At 39.6% G+C, this 24,806-nt stretch overlaps 4 protein-coding genes and 3 long non-coding RNA genes across 13 annotated transcripts; 4 read left to right on the top strand and 3 right to left on the bottom strand.

The window, feature by feature from the left end:
• Positions 1 to 57: 57 nt before the first annotated feature.
• LOC124343386 lies at positions 58 to 2,100 on the bottom strand. Of its 2 annotated transcripts, none has more exons than XR_006919198.1 (3): positions 1,938 to 2,100; positions 905 to 1,245; positions 58 to 834 (listed from the first exon to the last, which is right to left on the bottom strand). It is a non-coding gene; the product is annotated as an uncharacterized LOC124343386 (long non-coding RNA). The 2 variants fall into 2 exon arrangements; XR_006919199.1 differs by lacking the exon at positions 1,938 to 2,100 and adding an exon at positions 1,359 to 1,509.
• Positions 1,166 to 8,853, top strand: LOC124343273 (secreted frizzled-related protein 5-like). The gene is made up of 8 exons (XM_046796543.1): positions 1,166 to 1,260; positions 5,023 to 5,189; positions 5,689 to 6,492; positions 6,568 to 6,749; positions 7,937 to 8,011; positions 8,084 to 8,370; positions 8,486 to 8,585; positions 8,659 to 8,853. Exons 3-8 carry the CDS (start codon positions 6,131 to 6,133, stop codon positions 8,844 to 8,846), a joined length of 1,194 nt encoding a protein of 397 aa, XP_046652499.1. The 5' UTR covers positions 1,166 to 1,260; positions 5,023 to 5,189; positions 5,689 to 6,130; the 3' UTR covers positions 8,847 to 8,853.
• Positions 8,854 to 13,352, top strand: LOC124343205 (cytosolic carboxypeptidase 6-like). 2 transcript variants are annotated; one of them, XM_046796443.1, is made up of 13 exons: positions 8,854 to 9,775; positions 10,629 to 10,718; positions 10,788 to 10,820; positions 10,890 to 11,014; positions 11,082 to 11,176; positions 11,236 to 11,452; positions 11,513 to 11,654; positions 11,720 to 11,834; positions 11,915 to 12,026; positions 12,111 to 12,202; positions 12,276 to 12,386; positions 12,462 to 12,574; positions 12,647 to 13,352. In XM_046796443.1, the coding sequence occupies exons 1-13, from the start codon at positions 9,757 to 9,759 to the stop codon at positions 13,153 to 13,155; spliced, it is 1,773 nt and encodes a 590-aa protein (XP_046652399.1). In that variant the 5' UTR covers positions 8,854 to 9,756; the 3' UTR covers positions 13,156 to 13,352. The 2 variants fall into 2 exon arrangements, with proteins under 2 accessions (XP_046652399.1, XP_046652398.1); XM_046796442.1 differs by having other exon boundaries at positions 8,854 to 10,526.
• Positions 13,275 to 14,684, bottom strand: LOC124343298 (mitochondrial GTPase 1-like). Its single transcript, XM_046796591.1, has 5 exons — positions 14,467 to 14,684; positions 14,143 to 14,405; positions 13,773 to 14,079; positions 13,512 to 13,700; positions 13,275 to 13,450 (listed from the first exon to the last, which is right to left on the bottom strand). Exons 1-5 carry the CDS (start codon positions 14,582 to 14,584, stop codon positions 13,323 to 13,325), a joined length of 1,005 nt encoding a protein of 334 aa, XP_046652547.1. The 5' UTR covers positions 14,585 to 14,684; the 3' UTR covers positions 13,275 to 13,322.
• A 36-nt stretch (positions 14,685 to 14,720) lies between these two features.
• On the top strand, positions 14,721 to 17,192 carry LOC124343206. Of its 2 annotated transcripts, none has more exons than XM_046796444.1 (6): positions 14,721 to 14,951; positions 15,068 to 15,806; positions 15,882 to 16,057; positions 16,134 to 16,523; positions 16,626 to 16,712; positions 16,783 to 17,192. In XM_046796444.1, exons 1-6 carry the CDS (start codon positions 14,823 to 14,825, stop codon positions 17,059 to 17,061), a joined length of 1,800 nt encoding a protein of 599 aa, XP_046652400.1. In that variant the 5' UTR covers positions 14,721 to 14,822; the 3' UTR covers positions 17,062 to 17,192. The 2 variants fall into 2 exon arrangements, with proteins under 2 accessions (XP_046652400.1, XP_046652401.1); XM_046796445.1 differs by having other exon boundaries at positions 16,579 to 16,712; positions 16,783 to 16,922.
• Positions 17,193 to 17,397: 205 nt separating this feature from the next.
• On the top strand, positions 17,398 to 19,422 carry LOC124343388. 4 transcript variants are annotated; one of them, XR_006919204.1, is made up of 5 exons: positions 17,398 to 17,983; positions 18,048 to 18,174; positions 18,254 to 18,391; positions 18,633 to 19,072; positions 19,137 to 19,422. It is a non-coding gene; the product is annotated as an uncharacterized LOC124343388 (long non-coding RNA). The 4 variants fall into 4 exon arrangements; XR_006919201.1 differs by having other exon boundaries at positions 17,401 to 17,983; positions 18,633 to 18,797; XR_006919203.1 differs by having other exon boundaries at positions 17,401 to 17,983; positions 18,048 to 18,178; positions 18,633 to 18,797.
• A 311-nt stretch (positions 19,423 to 19,733) lies between these two features.
• Positions 19,734 to 23,395, bottom strand: LOC124343389. Its single transcript, XR_006919205.1, has 8 exons — positions 23,137 to 23,395; positions 22,860 to 22,978; positions 22,447 to 22,767; positions 21,237 to 22,126; positions 21,046 to 21,172; positions 20,829 to 20,966; positions 20,422 to 20,586; positions 19,734 to 20,082 (listed from the first exon to the last, which is right to left on the bottom strand). It is a non-coding gene; the product is annotated as an uncharacterized LOC124343389 (long non-coding RNA).
• Positions 23,396 to 24,806: the final 1,411 nt, after the last annotated feature.

The following is a 24,806-nucleotide window of genomic DNA, read 5'->3' as shown; positions in this document are numbered from 1 at the left end:
ATTGACAATTATCGCTTTCATAGGATGAATGGAGGCTACAATATCAAAAAACGTTTGTTTCACATTGGCATCATAGATGAATTTAATGACTTAATTTTTTTCAAGCTCATCACAGGGAAACTAAGAAGAATAACTAAATTGTCTTGGTAGTTGTGATGTTTGACTGCTGGACATGAAATCATGCATTTGTACACAAGGCAAACTTAGAAATTTCATCCAATCCATCTATCAAATTCCAGACCCAAGGCAATTCATCAACAACATCAACATAATCTTCCAGGAAATCAAAGAAGGGGTTAACAATTTCACCAATGAAATGATCATAAACTAACAAGATGCAATTTCTGAAGTCAACGTCTATAATGATATCCCATAATAGCAATCCAAATATCATTGAACGGAAAACAAAAACAAAAAGAGGCATGAGAGAATCATCAGCAGTTGAGGAAGAATGAAGAAATGTGAATTCCCAGATTGTCAGAATGAAAACCACTAAACTACGAAGTACACAGTGTCTGTAGTCAAAAGATAAAGTGAGGCTGAGGCTACACATAATAAAATTTAACCACCATATAACTAAGAAATGATGGTAGTAAACCATACATCTATCATAAAATTCTGTAGTTGTGTCTTCCATTCTGGAACAATCAGGAAGTAATGTGAAAGTGCCAAAATTAATGCAGCTTGATACAATTAACTGCTGCCCAAGTACTGATAGTTTAGACAACAATTTGATGACAGAATCTGTTGGTGGTAGTTTGTTCATGCCTGAAATGCAAGAGTCAGTTAGGATTTATTCCATGGAAATGACAGTTGATCAACAGCTGCTGCAATCTAAAGATTGAAAACAGAAACCAGCAGCATAGAATATACCATGAAGATAGAACGGTAAAATACTATTTACCGTATTTTCAGAATCGAAAATTCCAACTGTATCATTGAAGTGCATCACAAGAATTAAGGACTGAAGCATACTGTTTTTTTTTTAACAAAACAGTGTTAATTAAATTGTTGCCAGTAAATTTGGAGCGATTTGTGGCGTTTGATGCACTTTGCAGACGACAAAAGCAGACGAAACACACGATCAATTGTTTTTCTTTTTTGAGCTGCGAGGCTGTTACCCAAGTTTAAATGTGCTGTACATATTTAGTCTTTAGTGGAAACTTGAGAATTTGAGCTTGACATTGTCTCGTGAAAAGGACAGGAACACTGTGGATCCGAATTTTCTCTGCTGACTTGATGGATCTAGAAAATATGATGGTAAGAACACGATAAAATATTCAGCCCACGTGATTTCCCTGTATTTTTGTAAATGACATCTAGCGATTATGTTTTGGAACTCTGCTGTTTCCCATTACCTAGAATGACGGAAATTCCTATCTTTCTTGGCAATAGTTGTTTTCCCGAAATGCGAAAAAGAAAGAAGCCAAGTTATTTGAAATGTTGTAAGCTGCTGAAAACAACAGTCATATTTTAGTGGTAAACATTCTTGTCGAAGTTTGTCTGCAGCCTCTCTTTCAAGCCTCAAATAACGTGAGGCAGACGTAGTCAGTCAGTGGTTTAACCAGATTTTTGTTTCCCAGTTCGAGACTATTTGTTTTCGATATTTTGATAAAACTTGTGAAATGGTGAATTGAAAACTATAGCCGTTCTCAATTGCTGATACTCTCCAACTAAAATCAATGTCTTTTCGACTGCAAGAAAGAATTGTACCAGAAAATTGCCCTTCGTGAGAAACACTAGTTAAGCTGCTTTTTTCAGTTGCCGTCTAAAAGGTCTGACGTTACTTGATAAAAACCAGAAAACTCAACCAGGCGATCGTGACCTATCGCTGGCGTTTTAAAGTGCCTGAGTGCTTCATGTCGCAATAAATATGGTAACACAAAATCTTGACTGCAGACTAAGTTTCACTGTGTGCTACTTGACTAGTTTCTCACCTGGAACATGGTCGAGGTCACTTGCTGAATATTTTTTACCCAGAAGTTAACGTCGTGCTTGTAATTTTCCAGCGGGTATTAATATTCCAGGAATTTTATCGATTTCCGATGTTGTAACTGAAATGCTGCTTAATACTTGGGATTGAAGATATACTGCTGCTTTCATTCCTGCAACCATCTGAAACGAAAAGTATTTGCCGCGAGCCTTTTAAAGTTCTTATTTGGCTTTGGTGGCTGGCTTGTCTAAATGTAAATGCGACTGCTGGTCTCCGGAGACGACGCTTGGGGTATTCATCAATTCAAACGTAATAGTCTCCAGTTTTATTTCCATAACCCACCCTCATCCATAATTTATCTGAACCGTAATATCATTCCATTATACTGTTACACTTGAATTCTTCATTGAGTCTACAATCGGGTAGAGACCAATCAGAACCAAGAATCATTGTTGTCATTTCCGTGGAGCTATCCGTTCCGCTTTTATAAACTCGCATTTCAAACATTTTCAATAATAATAGCCATAGTTAACCTTGGATCGACTTCCTCTTGGCGAAACGTCAAAAGGTCGTGCACGAGCAACCTGAATTTTTATTTTTTTCCCGTCAGCTTTCTTTTTGTTTTCATGCCACCGGTAAAAAAGAGTGCTTATAAACGAATTCCCGTTCCCAGTATTTATCTTCAAGTAGGATTTTTTCTTTGCCGTCTGAATCGCTTAAAATAATTCAGTGAGTGGTCTGTCATTTCCAGAGAAAGAAAAAGGGACTATACAATTGCTCTTCTTGATTTCACTTTGAAAAGGCTCCGCGAATGGCAGTCGGTCGGTCTATCAAAAGAGAGAGAGAGAGAAATGGCGCTCAGATAAACGCATCTTCCATACGAAGTTGGCGTTGACGTGCGAAATTCCTTCAAGTCTTTTTTATTTTTTATCACACACGGTTTATTTTCTGTTGCTTCAATCCAAGCTTTCACCCTCTTATTTCTCTCCCCTGTCTGCCACCCAAGTTCAAGTTCCTGGGAATAGAAAGCCCATCTTTTTTATTTTTGTTATTTCCCATGTGCCGGGAGTTGGACCCAACAGGTACTTCTAAACTGTATGAATATATCTGTGTACAAACATATTTACGTGTATACCTGTCCATCCAATGTCGAAAAGTAATAAGCAACAAAGGGCAACACAAAAATCCGTTAGTTTGCGTCCATTGAATTTCATTCCGTATCTACATATCGTTCGCCCTCGAGCTTTGTGAAATCTCTTTTTTCCCAGCACAGGCTGGCGTGCTCTAAGATCTTTCGTTCGATCGCCAACAAAGTTTATAGGTGGACATTATTTTTTGGTTAGTTTGCCGGGACTCGGTTAGTCAATAACTGACTAAAGCACTCCATTTTGGGAGGGGTGGGGGGAGCTGCTAGCTAACCTTTCTTTTTCACGGTTGAAGGTGTTGCATTGAAATAGAATTTGGCCAAACCAGAGAATGAAAAGAGCTATCCAAAAGTGGGGGATTACCAAGATGTACGATCGTGAGTACTAATTCGAAATGGCTTGTTTCATTAAAGTGGGACACGTCATGTTCTCATTGAATCGTGCATTGTTAGACAAAGAAAAACTCTGGTGCTTCTACGAATTCGAGCTATAGAGCTCAGCTCCTTTTTGGTAATCATTGACGGGCACCGGCTCCGCGGCCAGCAGCACATCCCATTTCGTTTCAGGATCCTCTTTTTTTGATGCCGCTAATGGAGAGACAAGAGCCACCGGCCAAAAAAGAGGAGGAGTAACTTTTCAGTCTTCACAACTGAAATAATGAGTGCCTCACATATATGGGATTGTGCGATCTATTTCCAGTCGTCTCCACCATCAATCGCTTCAACGTGAGCAGAATCTTTGAATTGATTTATTCAAACGGGCGAGGGGGGTCGGCGAATGAGGCAAGACGCAATTTATGCGTTAAATGGCCATTCTTTACGCCGTTTTTAGCAGCTTCTTGTGGTTCGTATCAGTCAATGTCACTCTCACAACGACTACAACGATTTTATTGATAGCAAAGTACGTTCCCCAAGATAAAAAGTAATCTAATCTTCGAAAAATTTCTTTTTATCCCTAGCGAAATGATGTTACGTAATCTGCAATTCTTCTGCGAATCCCCCTCTCAATGTTTTTGCTTGTTATCGGGTTTCCTATCGAATGTGTTACCTTGTTAAAATTGCTGTAACCCGATCCGTGTACTAGTGAAAGCAGATAACACTAACAAGTGTTAACTGCTTTTAATTTCACGGGTGTGAACGAAAATGGTTTGCGGTTAAATGGATTTAGACTAGCTTACGATAATTACTAGACACATATTGAACCGCAACTTGAACAACCCTCCTGTGGGATTAAGCCTTGTGCTGATCCACCTGCAAGCACCTACGCCCCCCGTTATATCCCACCCACCTCTTGTTTAACTTTTTCCTCGCAATTAGCTCTTTGATTACCCATGATAATTCATGGGCAAAGAATGATGAAGACACTTTATTCAATCCGACAGCTGCAGTAAAAGGAAACCAAAAAAATTTCTGGAGATTCTTCTAGGAAGTCAAAGCGAGAACGCTCCTTTCATGTCACTATATTCAAAAGGGGAGTGTTTCATCTCTCCCTGCTGCTGGAGATCTGTGGCTTAACGATGTGTCAGGTCTTTTCTCGAGATATCTCAAGTCTCGTGGGCATGTTCGATGGTCCGTTTGACTTGCCAAAAAAAAAAAGGCCACTGCTATCATTGTTTATGTACGTTTTTGGCCCTTGATCTGCTATCTCCCAAACTCTTTTTCTTTCTTGGAGTTCACATCAACTATGTCTGTGTACAAAAATAAAGAATAAGGAAAAATAAAAGAAAAGAAATCCACGTGCTATCCGCCCGGCACTCTGGGTGTACGGCCGTCTTACTACTACACTCAATGGGAGGTCGAAACAATTAACACTTTGGCTCTAAAATCTTCATCTCTCTCTCTTTATACACAACTTGTATATATCTATAGCTCGGTTGTTTTGTGACCGGAACTAATCGCAACATTCTACTACTATATTCTTTGTTTTCTGTTTTGTGATTTCCAGGTCAGAGGTCGGCCCTTCATTTCCCTGCAAAGTGTAGAGGATTCGTTTTGACAAGGTGGAGAAAGCCTTTTTTGATCTCCACCAACATTTGTTTGTTTTTTGAAAAAATAAATAAAACGGATGAGAGAGCAAACTCGGTCATCCGTTCTTCCTCCAGTTGACATAAGGTAATTTCTAACCCCAAAAAGTTATCCCTAAAAGTTGACATTTTCTCTCTTTTGACAAAGAGGTTGAAAGAGATTATAACAGTGTGATAGATTTAGATAGAGGGGCCACCTGGGCAATTTAATTCGCGTCCCAATCTCCTGGTGAATAGGAGTGGTGCTATCCAGGTGGGAGCCAACCATCAGCAACGTACACAGACATGCCCCTTTTTTTTTAGTATATACAAGTCAGCTGTATATATCAATAGAATGAAATGTTTGCCCAACAAGAAAGTCAGAGACTGCATGAGAGCGAGGGAGAGAGAGAGAGAATGAAAGGGGAAGGGAAAGAGAGAGAGAGGAAGGGGAAGAGAAGGGGAGGAGGAGGAGAGTTTCTCCGTGTGTCTCATCCGCTCGGGCTCCTCAAATGTCAGCTGCTCAGCTCATGACTGGCTCAGTTCCATTCCAGTCGGGGTCGCAGAAAGACACGATCTTCTCACGATCCTCCTTTCTTAAACACCAGCAGGAACTACTGCAGAAAGAGAGTCAGCCGTGATTGTTGCGCGATCCAGTTGGTGTGTTTCCTCATCGCCGCCAATCATCTAGAACTGATCTGCCCGTCCGTGGTGTGCCCCGCCTACTTGTGACTTTTTTCGGAAAACAAAGGAGCGCCCGTCTATGCCAACCCAAACAGACAGAGCACTGTTGTAGTCGTAGTAGTGAGCTCAACCGACATCGACGCCTGGATGGTAATTTCGACGCCGTTTCTCGTCCCGGCACTGTTGGATGCGGGACCATCGTCCGACTATCGCATTTGATTCTCCCAAATAACATTGTGCGGTCGCAAAGGAACGAACGGACGGCTATTGCGACGCTTCAGTTGGACGGAAAATCCCCTGAATTTGGTTGTTGAAGCCTGAAACACTCTCTCTCTCGGTCCGATTGTTGTTTGCAGTTGATTCGCGATGGCCAGTTGGTTGCCTGTGAGTTGTCTCCTGGTTTACGTCTTTGTCAGCAGTTGCTATGGCAACGGCTCATCATTGAGCAGCATCGGAGGCGTCATCGGCGGTGGTGGCGGAGGCGCTGGAGGTGACACTTTCTTTCCCGATTGGGGTGTGGGTGGTGGCCGGGCTGCTCAGCCTACCTGCCTGGACATTCCGCGCAACTTGTCCCTCTGTCACGGCATTCGTTATTCCAAAATGCGATTGCCCAATCTCCTGGATCACGACTCGATGGCCGAAGTCATCCAACAGGCGGCCTCATGGGTCCCACTTCTCAACGTCCGCTGCCATGCCGACACCCAGCTCTTCCTCTGCTCTCTCTTTAGGTAAGCATCCATTTTAATTATTTTATCTCTTTGGCGCGCTGATGTTGACTTTTTTCTCTTTTCGTCTCCAAACAGTCCCGTGTGTCTCGATCGGCCCATCTATCCCTGTCGGGGCCTCTGCGAGCGTGTTCGACAGGGCTGCGAAGGACGCATGAAGACTTACGGCTATCCGTGGCCAGATATGCTCCGATGCGACAAATTCCCGCTGGATAACGACATGTGCATCGGACCTCTCTCTTCTGGCTCTTCATCTGAAGGTATACGCATAATCAACCAGCTCCACCATTCATGTGAAGTCCTGAATTATATTACGAAGAGAAAATAGAACGGGCAAGGGGCGACGGACGGACGAGGGAAGGAAACTTTAGAGAGAAACAGAAACCTTTAGTTTAACTGTCGTTTGTCAGGTTTTTTTTCCTTTTTTTCTTGACTGGCGTGGTGGGCCTGTGTGTGTGTGTGTTGTGTATGTGTGTGCTTTAACGTGTCTGACAGCTCCCAGACGCCCCCTGCTGCTTCACCTGATAGGCGATCGCACGGATGCTGTCTGTCCCCAACACACAGCTCGTAAACATGACCCCGAAAACCTCAACATTTACTTTTTTTTTTTCGACTTTTGGTCCTAGCTAAGAGTTACAACGGGAAGGGTTCACTAAAGAATCCAGCTGGGCTGGCTTCTTTTCTCCCTTTTTTTCCAGTTCGAGTTCGAGAGGTTTTTAGTTGGAACTTCTGGAACAAGCGCCACCGTGAGCTGCTGCTGCTGCTGTAGAGACTGATGAATTGAATGTATACTAGGGTGGGTGGGGAAGCGCCCTAAAGCCAAGCTGCTAGTTCCCTCAAACTGCTGGCCTGCCTGCCTTGGATTGTCTTATCTTTAAGTGACGCGTTACGTGACCCACCGAATAGTGTATAGTAAATCGATCCGTCACTTGTGTGTCTAAAAATCCCTTCCACCCAAGCGTCTTTCCATTACATTTCTCATTATGAAGAGGGGAGGAGCCTGACCGTGTTGAACAAACAAAAGAGCTGATGATGTTGATGATTACACGAAACAGTTTTGTTATTATATCATTTTGCAGTGGGGGGAGGTGGCTGCTGGGTTTTCCAAAGAAAAACAAACAACAACAAAAGAATGAAACGAAGAAGAAGGGAGAAAGAAGTCTTCCTGTTAATATTCGTATGTGTGTGTGTGTGTGTTTGTTCACGTTTGGCCCTCTGGCTATCTAAATGCAAATGAAGGAGATCACGATGGCTTGGGCTGCTCCCAGTCTCGTTTGCATATTATCAACATACACGTCTATCTCTCTCTCTCTCGCTCGCTGGCTTTGTGTGTCTTGGCGCAGGAAATGTGTGTATAGCCTTGGTTCGTCTGCACAGGATGGAAAAAAGGTCAATACCTTTTCTTACCTCAGATTTTTCATTCTTTTTCTTGTTTTTTGTCTTACAGCAAGTGATTGCCAGGCCTGCGAAGAAGTCGATACCTATGAAAATATCATGGACAATTATTGCCGCGCAGATTTCGGTGAGTTCAAATTGATTTCCGGGTGGATGAAGAATTGAATTTCAACAATTTTGATTTATTTATTCTTTCCAGTTGCGCGGACTAAACTTCGACGCGTTCGACGCAACAAAGTTAGCGGCAAGAAATCCAAAATGTTGAAAATGTCGACTGAAATGCGCGAGGAATGGCGCCGCAACCAACGCCCCAATCTCATTATGGAACTGGGCGACGACTGCTGCACGGATCATTTCAATACGGTAGCGCTAAGCCGGACAGCGGCAGGCGGAAGCAACGGAGGCGATCGTTTCCTGGTAATGGGCGTCCAGCGCAACGGCCAATTGGTTCCCACTCTCATCCTACCTTGGACAAAAAGATCCAAAGTGAGTACACATACCAGTGAAACAAGTTTCTTTAAGCATCAACAAAGAAACAAAAAAAAAAAAAAAACAGGTTTCTTAATGCCACAATCTGTTTCCTTGATTCTAATTGAAATAGGCAATTCGGAGTGCGGTCAAAGCTTTCAAACAATTCAACTGCTCGGATCCTAAAGCCGTTTTCGCATCCGAGACGGCGCCTTCCATTATCGAGGGCAACGGTAAATCCGAGAAAAATCATATCGTCTTGAGACGCAAAGCTAACTAATCGATTTGACATTTGCGCAACAACAGATCGCCAGCGGAGGGGTAAGCAAATGCGCGAGAGGACAACTACCAGCACCACAACAACAACAACAGCAGCCCCGACGACAGTCTCGACGACTCGGAAAGGCCGGGGACAAGGACAGAGGAGCCGAAACAGAGCAGATAATCACCATCTTCAAGGACAATCGGTGCGCCATCAACACCAACTTCAATAAAGAAAAAGACAGACGACGACGACGACACCAACACAAAAAGAAATCCGCCGATGGAAATCCTAGTCCCCAGCGCATTGTTTTAAGGCCAGACGTGTCCACCCATGCCCAGAAGAACGGAAAGAATCAGCTTTGATTAGAAAGAATCTCCAGGTATATTCCTCGGCCGCAGTAAAAAAAAAAAAAAAATTAAAAGAACAAAATCGGAGAACGAGTAGAAGAAAAAACAAACAAACACAAAAAAAAATAATAATTTCACACAAAGCAGCTTTCGAACTTTTTCTCTTTTTAAAGTATATATTCTCAGTAATTCCATGGCTTGTCCCTTTCCTTTTTTATTTTCTCATTCGCTGCGTATCGTTGCAACAGTATTGTTTGGAGGAAGTGAGAATCAATTGCGTTGGCGGCCCACCGTAAGAATTTTCATTTCACTGAAAATTCTTTGGCCACTTGCTTTATATTTCCCCCCTTTTTTTAAAGCACTGTTTGTTGAAGTGTGCGCTTTTTTTGCCCCCCCCCCCTTTTTTTTGAAAATATCGTGAACGTCTCTTATTTTCAATTGGCTATGGACCGGTTGGGGAGGATGAGAGAGTGTAAGAACTCCCGTGTTTCGTCTCTCAATCTCACCTTCCGAGTTGGATCATATCAAGCTAATATTCAAAATAAATTTTTTAAGTTCCCACACGATAAGGATCTTACCTTACGTTTCTCCTCCGGGCAACTTATGCGTTGCCATGCGAAGTAACAAGTTTATTTGCTGTTTGATGGGCGTCACCTAGGCAACCATCGGTTTACTTACTGCGGGCTTTCGTCACAAGACTAAGGCCTTAGCTTAAGTTGGTCGAAGGAAAAAGTGATTAGCTCTGCACTCCATATTTGCTCAAGTACTAAATTACCCAACAGTCGTTCAGTTATGGCTACTAATCGTGCAGGTAAGCTGTTCATATCGCTCACTGTATTTGTAGAGACTGTTATTAGTAGTGGACTCTCATGCTCGACGATCGGTCATAGTCCACTGGTAACGTAATGACCATGGCAAGTGAAAACCCATCTGGCTCCACCTGCAGTAAATAGTAGCACTACCTACCACTTGCACCCCACCACTACCTTCGAACCCATTGGTTTTATATGTGTGAATTGGAGCATATGCTGCGCTATTCACATGTAGCTGAGCCTATACTTATTTCTGTTTGCTGTAACACATCATCAACCAAAGGCCGGATATCATTAGGTCCTTACCTACCGGTTGATTGATAGCGTGCTCAAGGTATGAACAGGTAGAATTCTATTGATTCTCATGTCTCGGAATACTGCCGCACTTAATCCCCACGGAAAAGAAATAAAAATACTGGAACCCATTTGGTCACCGGCGTCGCCTACGGCCCCTTGGAAAAACGTGATGGGGACCTCTTAAATCAACAGCGCACGTCAGCAAGAGAAGCAAAAAGAAAATATAAAATTTTACCAAACTACGGCGCTTGATCCCCCCTGGTCGTGATGTGTGGTATTATATCGGATGACGTTCGATATTTCACGAAAGAGGGATCTAATACCAGTTCCGACAGTCCTTCTCAACACGTTCGAGTGGCGAGCACAACGTCATTTACCAGAAAAGATTTGCCATGGCCGGATGTTTGCTCCCGTACGATCCGCTGGAACATACCAACATGTTCTCCAAAGCTGGTCTCGTTTAGTTCTCTTTGCACAGGCTTTTGATTTTTATATTTCTGTTTTATTTTTTTAAATTTTTGATTGTTTCGACCCCATCACGTTTCTCCCCTACAGAAAGCGAGGAGAGCGACGAAGAAGACGGAACCGGCAACGTGACGCGAATGGTAATGAGACCTCCAGGACATTCCGGAAAAGCCAAGAAAGGTTTGCTTGCGGACATCATTCAATTACAAATTGAATAATACCAATTTAATTTTTTCGAACAAATTTTAGGTCATCTTTGCCTCGACGCTTCATTTGAATCTGGTAAGTGTTTATATTTCTATTGTAATTTTTAAGTTGTCGGTTTATCACGTTTTCTTTACTTATTTTTAGGAAATCTCGGTAGGGTGGACTACATCAGCGAGTTTGAATACGACCTCTATGTTCGCTCAGATTCTTGCAATCCCCGTCACCGCTTTTGGTTCAATTTTACCATCGACAATGTTCGCCTTGATCAGGTAAGGAACCCGAGTTTTCTTGTACAATTTTGCACAGGTTAATTCCGACATCTTGACTCCATTTTAGAGGGTTATTTTGAACATTATCAACTTTAGCAGAGAATCCACATTACTTAGCGCTGGGTTGACTCCGCTAATCAAATCCATCACTCGACCCCATTGGTAACTAGAATTTGTAAAAATTTGCGCCAATTTATTTGCCCAAATGTTGTTCGATCAAGGGAGAGAATGCCGACAACGCAAGTTTTCTATCACCAATCTCCGCATCATGGCGACCGATACATCCTGAGCTTGGCCCTCAACTTTGACGTTGAAGAAGATGTTTACCAAGTTGCTCTGACTTATCCGTACTCTTTCTCTAAACTGCAATTCTATTTGGACTTAATTGACGAACATTTCCCATCCATTATTCACCGTGAAATCATCGGCCACACAATTGTAATTTATTTTCTAATCGATTAACCAACTTTAAAATTGATTTTATTACTGTTTTATCAGCAAAACCGGCCTGTTGATTTACTGACTATCACCAACCAAGCAACGGAAAGCGACGAGGAAACGAAACCTCTCCGGAAGAAAACTGTTTTTATTATTTGTCGTTCGCATCCGGGCGAATCTCCTGCATCGATTGTTTGTCAAGGTAAAGTAGTTCAGACTATGTGCTTTGCTGAATTTATTTTAAGATCTTAAAATAATTATACGCAGGGCTGATTGATTTTCTCGTGAGTTCTGAACCTATCGCCAGAGCTCTCCGGGAATTTATTGAATTCAAAATCATTCCTATGATTAATCCAGACGGCGTGTTTAACGGCAACGAAAGGTATTATTACACTTATACCGCCACAGTTGTAAGAAGGATGTAGTGTGATTCAGTATTTAAATTTTTTCTTAAACGGATAGATCATCGATGGTGGGCGCAGACTTAAATAGGGTCTGGAATGATTATTCAGAATACTTCCATCCGACCGTCAAAGCAGCAATGGATGCTATTCGACACTTGGACGAACAACCGGTATGCCTGTTCAATATTTAGAAAACTATATTCTATATTACTGTATATCTTTATAAACTAATTGTTATTGGCAAATCTAAAAAGGATTCAAATTTGGAATTCATTTTGGATTTACATGCTCATCATTCCTTATTGGGAACCTTTCTATACGGCAATTCCTACGACGACTTCCTGAGGTTTACTTATTTCTCATCCAACACTTTTCATTGTATTCAATCTATTGTTATTAACTTTGGACTTCCGATAAAGGTTCGAGCGGCATTTGTTGTTTGGAAAAATTTATTCCCAGACGGTTGAGGACTTCTGCATGGGAAACTGCATGTACAATAAGGACAACTTAAAGTCTGGCACGGCACGGAGGTAGTTCTTTGTTGTTGGCAATTGCTATGTCAGAAATTCTAACCTGGAAACTAACCACCTTTTTATTATTACCAGGTTTTTGAGTCACACAGTGAAAGAACATGTAAACGTCTACAGCTTTTTCATATCAATGATGGGTTTCCAATTACCTAATTCATCCGATATTCTTCTCTATGACGAAGAAGGATGTAAGAGATATTTGATTGATTAATTATGAAATAGATAAATTCCAATTAAAAAATCCTGTTTGGAACACACAGATCAGCGCGCTGGAAGAAATATGGCTAGAGCATTATTCGAATATTATAAAATTGTGGGTCACATTCCAGCCAGTTACATCCAGTCTCTTCTTCCGGCGCCTGGCCGGAAGAAAACCAAGTATGAAGTTCAGTCTACCTACCGCAACTTTCGATCTGAAGGGAAGCAACACGCGAGCCGGATCGACGGGAAAGAGGGCGAGGAAGGAGATGGTTCAGCTTTCGCTTCTTATCGTCGAGCTAATCGATTGATTCTTGAAATTGAACCTTGTTTCACCCAAAATCCTTCCTTCCGACCTTTCTTACGCAAACCTGTCACAATTCAGGTTAAAGACTCGATGGATTCAAGATCGACAACTCCTCTTTCCAATGGCCAGTCGTCGTCTAGCGGAGGAAACTCAGATCCGAAAGTACCATCCATTCCAAGTCTATCCGTTATCGATTTCAGTAGCTTGACAATGAGTCGGAAAGAACTGCGCCAACTTCATAGGCGAAATTCTCCTTCTATTTAGTTCACTATTTTGTAATTGATGATGCATAAGCTTTATAGGTAGCAGTAATGGAGACTTAGAGCTCTGTCTGTATTCGACTACCGGTTAAGAAATTTCATTCTATAAGAGATTAAGAACAATTACCAGCATTATATTCTAGTTTATTTGCCGTTCTAATGTATATCCCATCAGCTAATGTTAACCGGACTGTCTAATAAATCTTTATCTAGCAGGATTTTACCAAAATTTGTCGATCGGAATTCAGATAAAAATCTTTGCGCTGCACTTTTGAAGTCCGGATATTCTTTGTAGGTTCCTAAAAATTAGAAGTATGTATTTAAATAATCATGGTGCTTTGACGGGAAAAAAAACATTACCATCAACGTGTCGTATTTTTCTCCGCAAATTCCTTTGTACACACATATAGAATAATAATTCAGTTACATTATCAGTAGGGGCTTCCAATCCTAGCGAATCCACGTAGCCAAATTCTTCATTTTTGTTCAACCAAAACAACAAGTAGTCCACTACCGATTCTTCACCAACAAGATGGTCTTTAAATGAGGCTATAGTAAAAAAAAAAATTTGTTGTAATAAATTAAATTCGTTATATTTAGTGTGAACATTTCAAAACCGACCACACGAAGCAAGACGCATTCCAACATCCATCGTCGCTATCCTTGGATTCATAATGCCAGGTGTGTCGAAAAGGTAAACAGCCGGGCTGTTACAAACGCGAATTCGTTCATGAACATTCTTAGTCAGACCAGCTTCGGGAGCTACTTGTAGTACACGTTTCTTTCTCATGTGGACTCCACGAAGAGCATTGATTAAAGATGATTTTCCAACATTTGGTACTCCAAAAACCATCAGGTTATAGTCAACAGCATCACTTCTATTATACCTTTCAGTTTCAGTAATAAGTTGAGCAGCTCTCTTAGTAACCTAAAAAAAAAGAACAATAATGCAAACAAAGGATTGAACATTTTAAATAATAGTATAGTATACCTCTTTTAGTCCAGGACATGTGTCTAGCTTTGAGTTAGTAAATATTATGTGCTGGATATTTTCTCGTTCCTTTAATGCAGACATTATATTAGGCTGATATTCTGAAGGTATTAAATCACATTTATTTAAGACTAAGATGTATGGTTTTGCGGCCACAAAGCTATGGGTAAGATTTGGATTTCTTCCAGAAATTGGTATTCTAGCATCATGGACTTCCAACACACAATCCACTAATTTCAATTTTGCCTCCATCTGTTTCATGCCTGTAATGATTTATTCATTGATTAGGAAAATTTTATTTAAATTTACAGGATTTTTTTTTACCTCGATTCATGTGTCCGGGAAACCATTGTGTAGATTTTTTTTCTGGAAAGACAAACTCATTTCGGAATTTCTTTTTTAATTCAGGCAAGATTGCTTGCCATCGTACAGAATTCTTCATTGAGTTAACTTTAAACGTAACAAATTTTGTTTTTCTTCTATTTTCCCGTAATCGACAGCGTATTTTGAATTTGAAACATGTAATTACTTTGTTTTTGTCGTCTGCTCAGCGAAGCAGACAGCTCGAGTATCGTTAATCGTTCTATCGATGTGTGGAGTTGTGGACCAATAGGAAAAACGTCAAAATAATTTGACGTGTCAAAACTTGTTAAGAGTCATTTTAAGTTCCAACTAGTCGAATGGGAAATGTTATGGGAAATGCTTCACAGCTTGAAAAAGACGTGGAAAATGAAGAATGGCTGAAAGATTTACAAGAAAATAGAATTCTTGATTTCAGTCGAAAAGTAACACACAGCCAATTTCTTAAGGTACATGCATTACATTTCTACTTGATCAACTGTTAACTTTTTTACGAGCAACAATTTGTTGCTTCTTAAAAATATATATTTACACCAGAAAATTTTTAACTTTGAATTTTCTCTAGCACATTCAACAAGAATACACTGAAGCATCCCTCAGTGATTTGCCGTGGTCCATTTTGGAAAATGTGAACTTATACCAACATGTTAATGGATCCTTTAATAACATTAGCCATTTATCTACAAACTTAGCTCTCAGGATTCCTCATTTGACACATTTAAATTTTTCTTACAATTCACTTACAGAAATTCCCTCCAGTATTGCCTTATTATTTCATCTAAAAGAATTACTTTTAAGAGAGAATCAATTAATTTGTCTTCCAGAAGAGATGTGCCTTTTACCAAAACTTGAAATGCTAGATGTTTCATTCAATCAACTTCAAAGTCTCCCTAAAGGAATTGGGAAGTTACAAAGACTATCCAAATTGAATGTTTCCCACAACTATTTAAGTTCAATCCCTAGCTCGTTGGGCCTTAATCCCCATTTGTTTGTACTAGTTGCTAGTAACAACATGTGTACAAATCCACCACAAGATGTTTGTAACAATAGCGACCAGCTACTGATGTACTTGCGTGAACACGCACCCGAAGTACTTACATTTAGGCAGCTAAACCATTTCCCTCGAATCCGTTCAAATGTGGCCCGTTCCCAATTAGATGACGATGTCCGAACACAAAACGTAGCTTCGTATGTTCAGACATTGACACAAACATCAAAACCAGCTAGCAGAGCCAAAACACCACTTCTGTTCCCTTCACATGGCACAAAATGCAATCCAGATGATTTAAGAGACAAGATCATTGGTAGAGTTTTCTTTTTGTTACAGACATACTTATAATTTTATTTAGCGATTTCATGTAAATGTTTCTCATTTTTAGGACTTATCTACGGTACTGTTCTTGGAGATACCCTTGGTGTTGCTACCGAGTACCTGATGACTGATGAAATAAATTTTTATTATGGCGGTGGAAGACTGGATCACCATTCCATCGTGCAGGATGAACATCGCTCTCACTTTCCACGAGGGAAAACAACTTGCGTTTCTGAGTTTGCGGCAAGCCATTTCTTGTTTTTCTAAAATGTTAATTGGGCATCCAATTATAATTCCCATTTATGTTCTTTGTTTTTAGCTATTGATATTCGATTCCATTCTTCGCTGGTCGGGCGTTCTGGATGAGCTGGAGCTTGCTCGCCGTTTGATTGACTACTCATCTAAGGGCCTTAAAGACCTTAACGGCGAACCATTAATCACTTCTAGTGTCGTGAACCGGCTGCTTTGCCAAGAGCGTTTCTCCATTGATCCTCACGCGGTAGCGAGCGAAACAGCTAAACTTTTTGATGAAGCCATCTGCGAAGATCTTCACGCTTTACCAATGGCCATCATGTCCGGTCTTCCCCAATTTTACAATCTTACAGAAGTTCAATCTAATGCTACTCGCGTCTGCCGCACAACCCATAATCACGAACGTGTTATTAAGTCGACGTCACTGCTGGCTTCGATTATAGCTTTGATATTACAGGTAAGTTCTCTCTTATGACTACATTTGTTTTTCAAATCTTTAATTCAGTTTATAGGAAATTGGATGGGTCTTTTCCAAGATTGTGATGACTTTTTTTGTTAGGGTTGTGAAATGGATAATATTAAAGAAGTTGTCACTAACCAGAATCTTGTAGAAAGTGAGATTTACCACAGGGGCAGCTTAGCCTATGTAAGCCAATTTTGAATCATTTTTAAATGTCTATGCTTAACATACTGTACATCACATAATATTTTAATAGGAGGAGAATAACGAAATGAAGGACGAACTTGCCAATGTTCTTAGTGCTGCCCTTCACTGTTTAGAAGAGAAAGAGCCGCACTTTGAGACAAAACTAACGAATATCCTCTTCCTTGGTGGACAGAGTCGTATTTATGGAGCTGTTTGTGGTGGTATATTGGGATGTCGTTCTGGATATGCTCACATGCCAGCCAGATGGCTTGAAGGGATGCATCCCTCCGTTACTGTGTGGCTCAATGAGCGATTAAACCATCTATTAGATATGATGGGTCTCCCCTAGATGTGTGTATTTGAAATCTTTTCATATTTTGTCAAAAACATTTCCTTTTTGCTGTTTCATTTATATATAAAGTTTGATTTTTTTTTTATTTATGAAAGTATATTATCAATAAAAGGAACACATTATTTTAATTCCAAACACAATCCAACCATAGCTTAAGCAAATTTTAATTTCAAACTGACAAATTGTGCTAAAGTGTAGGATGTAGGAGAGTGTGACCCACAGATAAAGACCACAAGATGACGTTGACCACCAGATAGAGATCGCAACCTGGTCTCTGATTGCGCGCCAGTACGTTCCCTACCACACGTTCCTTAATCTGGTTACATTTGGGATTTTCACTAGCCCGCTCGAAAATAGCTGCGTAACGATCAAGAAAGTCTAAAACCTAAATCCCAAACAACTTATCTTTTATCCTGTCTCTTGGTTTGTGATTCTTTTTTCTGCATAAAAAATCAACTTAAAAAAACAGTCTACCGGAACCGGAGCCTTAATAAAAGTGAAAAGATGTGCTGAAGTGTTTTGTTAATCATGGAGATTTTTAGATTTGTCAGTCGATCTCGGATCTGGAAGCTGGAACGGGTTTTTCTTTATTCAAGATTCTAACACAATTTTATTTTAAAAATTAGTCGTTAAGCCCAGCCGGTTATAATGCTGAACAGTGAACATTTTATATTCACAGTTCACACTTCACAGTCGAATTTGCCGCTTTGGCTCTTAGCAATTGCAGGGATGCCAGATGCGGACTTTTAAATTGCAAAACTGAAAATGGCAATGTTGCGCCTTGCCCGTTACTTTCAAGATGGCTGTTACTACTGTCAGAGTGTCAGTCTTACGTGGTTACGCCAATCTCTTCGGATCTAACATAATTCAACTCAACTTTCTCAACTTATTTTCCCTGGCATTATTCGCCATAAAAATGGTAACTCCTTCTTGTATTCATTTAAGGCTATTAAAATTAAATTTCTTGTCTGGTGTATTTACAGATAACATAGCCTGCAATTTATACATGGCAATTTCATCTTATCATGTGGCCTGAAACTGCTGTTTCCCAAAATGTCGTCTCTAGCTGCACGTACCGGCTGTACGCTTCAGAACAGTAAATGTGATCATGTTGGTACATTAAGTTAGTTGATGACATTGTTTCTGATAATAATCAAGTTTCTATTTTTCTATTAACAACATGGTGAAGTTTGAGCTTCTTCATTGCAGTCCAGATTTCTCATTGATTTGTTGAAGCCAGCTGGCGAAAGGTGTTGCTCTTACTGTCTTGCTACCTGTACCAGTTGTAGCTTTCGTCACACACTGAAACACTTCCGAACAATTTAAAGTAATTACTTTGATCAACTTTTTTGCAGTAAGGCTACACATTAAATTTGTTGATGACTAGCTCTTTGCTTTATATCTGTTGACTTTTCAGTTAAGACTTTTCAAAGCTTGCCAACTGTTTATTCCTTTGTAATGTTTGTAAAAGTAATTCTTAGAGATTGCTTAGTTTAATTATGCTTCTGTTATTTTCTTATGTTGCACATGACTTTTTTTCCAACAATAATCGAGTTTTTTTCCCCAAGTAGGATTAACAGCTACTTGAAGTCTGAGCCTCTTTGTTGCAGTCCAATATGTACATGAATGTTGTGAAGCCAGCTGGAGAATGGTGTGGTGAGCTGTTGCATGCCGACTGGGTTGCTGGTGTCGTTTGTTCATTTAACTATGGACCGTTCAGTCGTTCGTTTATCGTAAGATATCTGTCACTTGTCGTGTAAAATTGTGTCCACCAGGTGGCGAAGTTAGTAGGTTAGCATTTCGTTGTTGATGTCGAAGACAATTAGACAAGTGACATCCTAATTTGGGCTCCTAACTAAGTACTTTTGTGGAAAATACTTGTTAAGAGTTGTAAACTTTTGTTGATGGAACATAACAGAAATAGAAATTCCTTTGCTTTTTAAAACTTGAAATTATATTTTTGATCATCTTATTGATTTCTTTTACTCTAGTTTAGTGTACATTTCAAGTAAATCATTATTGATATCTTTTTCAAATTTGTTTTACTTTATTTATGTTCTTTTGTTTTGTAGGTTTCCATGGTCAGTTTTATGTTTGAGCTGTTTGTGGCGTTGCTGTTTGGGGTACAGTGGTTTTGCAGTCATTTTCTAGTTGAGAGATGCGCTGAAATGGAGCTTGTGCGGACTTGCAGTTGAACATAATACTTTAATGTGTTATTTGCCTATGTCGGTGTCCATGCACTCTATGCAGTGTTGAACTGCTGTGAAAAATAATCGATATTGCCTGATGGCTGTCGGGCTTATTTTATCGGCAGCATGTTGTCGATATGTCGTCTCTTGCTACCTGTACCGCCGTTGAGGTAATATATGTATGACACACTGCTCTCATAATAACTGCTCCTCAGCTCTCTTCGCTCTTTTTCCGGTTTCTCTTAACCATGGCCGGGTAATCTCCCTGGTCGAGTCAGTCGGGCCGTGTCTCCCCCTGCTCGACTGGCAGCAGTTTGACCCGGACGGTCTGTTTAATATAATATTTATTATTATTTGTCTCTAAAAAATAAACATATTTAAACTATATTTTTTTCATTATTGATTTTTCGTAATTAATACAATTTCAATATATTAAAAAATTATTTATTTATTAAACAGACCGTCCGGTAAATCAACTGAAATGAAAACGGAGATATTAACTTAAAGTCAATGATTAAATGAGACTGTACATCAAGCATTACCTCAACGGCGGTACAGGTAGCAAGAGACGACATATCGACAACATGCTGCCGATAAAATAAGCCCGACAGCCATCAGGCAATATCGATTATTTTTCACAGCAGTTCAACACTGCATAGAGTGCATGGACACCGACATAGGCAAATAACACATTAAAGTATTATGTTCAACTGCAAGTCCGCACAAGCTCCATTTCAGCGCATCTCTCAACTAGAAAATGACTGCAAAACCACTGTACCCCAAACAGCAACGCCACAAACAGCTCAAACATAAAACTGACCATGGAAACCTACAAAACAAAAGAACATAAATAAAGTAAAACAAATTTGAAAAAGATATCAATAATGATTTACTTGAAATGTACACTAAACTAGAGTAAAAGAAATCAATAAGATGATCAAAAATATAATTTCAAGTTTTAAAAAGCAAAGGAATTTCTATTTCTGTTATGTTCCATCAACAAAAGTTTACAACTCTTAACAAGTATTTTCCACAAAAGTACTTAGTTAGGAGCCCAAATTAGGATGTCACTTGTCTAATTGTCTTCGACATCAACAACGAAATGCTAACCTACTAACTTCGCCACCTGGTGGACACAATTTTACACGACAAGTGACAGATATCTTACGATAAACGAACGACTGAACGGTCCATAGTTAAATGAACAAACGACACCAGCAACCCAGTCGGCATGCAACAGCTCACCACACCATTCTCCAGCTGGCTTCACAACATTCATGTACATATTGGACTGCAACAAAGAGGCTCAGACTTCAAGTAGCTGTTAATCCTACTTGGGGAAAAAAAACTCGATTATTGTTGGAAAAAAAGTCATGTGCAACATAAGAAAATAACAGAAGCATAATTAAACTAAGCAATCTCTAAGAATTACTTTTACAAACATTACAAAGGAATAAACAGTTGGCAAGCTTTGAAAAGTCTTAACTGAAAAGTCAACAGATATAAAGCAAAGAGCTAGTCATCAACAAATTTAATGTGTAGCCTTACTGCAAAAAAGTTGATCAAAGTAATTACTTTAAATTGTTCGGAAGTGTTTCAGTGTGTGACGAAAGCTACAACTGGTACAGGTAGCAAGACAGTAAGAGCAACACCTTTCGCCAGCTGGCTTCAACAAATCAATGAGAAATCTGGACTGCAATGAAGAAGCTCAAACTTCACCATGTTGTTAATAGAAAAATAGAAACTTGATTATTATCAGAAACAATGTCATCAACTAACTTAATGTACCAACATGATCACATTTACTGTTCTGAAGCGTACAGCCGGTACGTGCAGCTAGAGACGACATTTTGGGAAACAGCAGTTTCAGGCCACATGATAAGATGAAATTGCCATGTATAAATTGCAGGCTATGTTATCTGTAAATACACCAGACAAGAAATTTAATTTTAATAGCCTTAAATGAATACAAGAAGGAGTTACCATTTTTATGGCGAATAATGCCAGGGAAAATAAGTTGAGAAAGTTGAGTTGAATTATGTTAGATCCGAAGAGATTGGCGTAACCACGTAAGACTGACACTCTGACAGCAGTAACAGCCATCTTGAAAGTAACGGGCAAGGCGCAACATTGCCATTTTCAGTTTTGCAATTTAAAAGTCCGCATCTGGCATCCCTGCAATTGCTAAGAGCCAAAGCGGCAAATTCGACTGTGAAGTGTGAACTGTGAATATAAAATGTTCACTGTTCAGCATTATAACCGGCTGGGCTTAACGACTAATTTTTAAAATAAAATTGTGTTAGAATCTTGAATAAAGAAAAACCCGTTCCAGCTTCCAGATCCGAGATCGACTGACAAATCTAAAAATCTCCATGATTAACAAAACACTTCAGCACATCTTTTCACTTTTATTAAGGCTCCGGTTCCGGTAGACTGTTTTTTTAAGTTGATTTTTTATGCAGAAAAAAGAATCACAAACCAAGAGACAGGATAAAAGATAAGTTGTTTGGGATTTAGGTTTTAGACTTTCTTGATCGTTACGCAGCTATTTTCGAGCGGGCTAGTGAAAATCCCAAATGTAACCAGATAAAGGAACGTGTGCCCAGATTGCGATCTTTTAGGTATCGACATGCCGTGTAATTAATTTAATTTTAACCTACCAAATCAGGCAACTACTATTTAAGAATGAAACGTGAAACCTTGGTGATGTTGCCAATTAACTCTAGCAGTCGTTGAAAGCCTCCTCTGGGCTCTGGCTCTCCTCCCAGAGGCCCGGAGGGAACCTATTTTAATTAATAAAAATAAAAAAATAAAATAAAATAAAAACGTACAAACCTATCCGACGTGAATAGGTTTCCAGAAGAGCGGGCACCCTGTTTCCCCGAAAGATCGATTTAGAATTTGTGGTCGAACATATTTAACTAACAGTATACTATAATTAATTTTAAGACTAGAAAGGAAGATAACTTTAAGAATAAAGGAAGATGAAACAAAAAACACGTGGTTTTCACAAATGGTGACAAGACACGATGTCCCTAACTTGAAGGCATCGCTGCTTAATCAATAATGAAATACCTATGCGCATTGTCTTATCAGGTTGTTGATATTTCTATATTCAATATTAACTAGCATATTAACAAATAGTAAAAAGTAGCAACAATACAAAACTCCATATAAAACATTGAATATTTACTCATGATTGCGAATTGGTTGTACGATTAGATGAAGAAGTCACTTGGTGACAGACAGTGCGCTACGGTTGTTTCCGGGTCAGAGGTGCTCACTCGACTAATTTCTGTCGCCTCTTCTCTCTCTTTATTTTTTTCTCATACTGATCACCTCTTAAGCCTTGCGGCTATTTTACCTGCTTGATAATGATGCAACACGTGTCGTCCTCACCCAACCTCTAGGCCGTCGCATTTTACGGTTTACTTAATGATCTTCGTGACCTTCGAGCGTGAAGGAAATGCAAACTGGCCTTTCCTTCTACAGGTAGACGTTGCGGGGGATGGGTCTACAACAACCAATATCAAAATGAATATCAAATGGCTGAGCCTTGTGGCTATTGTACCTGCTTGATAATGATTCAACACGTCCAATTCTCACCCAACCTCTACACCACCGCATTGACAGTTTTACACACATGATACGTTTTACGTAATGTTCCCCGCGACCTTCAAGCGTGAAGGACATGCAAACTGGCAGGTCCGTCTGCAGGTTGAACTCTACAATGATTATTAAAAAATAATTAATAAACATTGCGTCAGTTTGAACATGTTGAAAATATACCTAAATTTAATTTTAAACATTCTAAAGTAACGTACTAGTGTACGACTCTTTTTAACACACTTTACATAAACTAAAATGTAAGCAATATACTAACCTACTTGATTTATCTTAAAGTACATAATACAACTCAGATTACCTGTTCTCATCACATTTTTGTCTTGCAATAAGAGACTCTCAAAGAAGCATCTTCATGACACGGCAGCGATCACGTGGAGAAAGGCAAAAAAATCTTCGGCATGCTTTCACAAAATAAATTGAAGTAGATTTTAAAATGGATCTTTCGAAAAGTCAAAACTCTCACGATTCACTAAAAATGCCTAAGAATAGTTCACTTCCGATTAAGATGGTCGAATGGCGTGGGAATACATCATCACTATTAAAATGTAAAACAGAAAAACACCGTCAAGACGCAACAGCTGCAATACGTTTCCATCCATTGCCTCAAAGGCAAATGGGCAAATTAGAGAATGAATTAGAGAATGAAGATGGACTAGGCTAGGCAATTGTAATTCTTTAGAAAAGAAACATGTACCAAAATGGAACAAATGCATAAACATATATGAATTAGCTAATAAAGGCTGAATACACAGGTAACGCGCAAAGCATAGCATCGCCATTTTCAGTTCTGCAATTAAAAACGTTGACATCTGGCATCTCTGTTGCAAAGAGCCACCCACATCAGCCAAAGCGGCAAAGTCCGACTGTGAACTGTGGATACAAAATTTAAAAATGTTCAGCTCAACGGCTAATTTTTAAGTGATTATAACAAAATTGCGTTAGAATCTTGAATAAGGAAAAAGCCGTACCAGACCCGAGATCGCCCTGACAAGTCTATAGATTGTCTATCATTAAGAAATCACGCCACTTCAGCACACCTTCTTGTACCTTCCTTTACTTGTAAGCTAGATTTGGAAAGCAATGGAAATTTCGGAATTTCGTCCCTCACGAAGACACTCGCGCCACCTGGGGGCTGGAGGACATAATTTTACTTTAGTCACCTACTGACACTGACAGCCAACAGATTCATCAACAATACCAAGTGGCAATTTCCTTGCCGGACTGCCGGAGCATTCTGTTCCTTCAACTAGAAATTCCCAATAGCAACCAATAGCAACACTATATTTCGACCTTGGCTGGAGAGACATTACATTTTTATTTAAAAACCTAAATCTTCACTGCAGTCACTAGTCGATCTTCCATCTGTCACTGTCAACACAAATGCTCTATCAACTTAGGTTTTTAAGCTAGAATTGCTGTCTACTAGAGTTGCTCTCCAATCCAATTCAGTTACCAATCCTGAAGATCATATGGATCATATGGAAAGATTAGCGGTTGTGACACCACATAACGAATCCAGCACATTGTAGTTGCAGTAGAAGAAATTATAAACTGCTTTGCGGTAATTGTTTTAAATCTTTTCAAAGGGAAAAATATAATAAAAAAGAAAAGTTCAATTAGTCAAATTTAACAATCAACCATCATTTGCATTTCAGTAATGGAATGATGGAATTTAGCTGTGTCGGAAATAAATAAACATACTACGGGTGACACGGTGACACGTATCACTCAGAAATGTTACTAACGTAAAAGACGGCCAAATCAACTACCGTAATAGCGCGTAATAGCTCTAAAATTCCAGATTAAATAGAATTTTTATTTTTCTACCTTAATTTGACCAAAAAAAAAAGGATTATGTTCGATTCTAGTCGGTCGCATGCTACAAGGACGTTTTCATTTCAATGCAAAATAAGACTAACAATAAAA

Source organism: Daphnia pulicaria, chromosome 6 (assembly GCF_021234035.1).
Source record: "Daphnia pulicaria isolate SC F1-1A chromosome 6, SC_F0-13Bv2, whole genome shotgun sequence".
Lineage (NCBI taxonomy): Eukaryota > Metazoa > Arthropoda > Branchiopoda > Diplostraca > Daphniidae > Daphnia > Daphnia pulicaria.
Note: the sequence above shows the minus strand (reverse complement) of the source record. Positions and strands in the feature narration are given on the sequence as shown.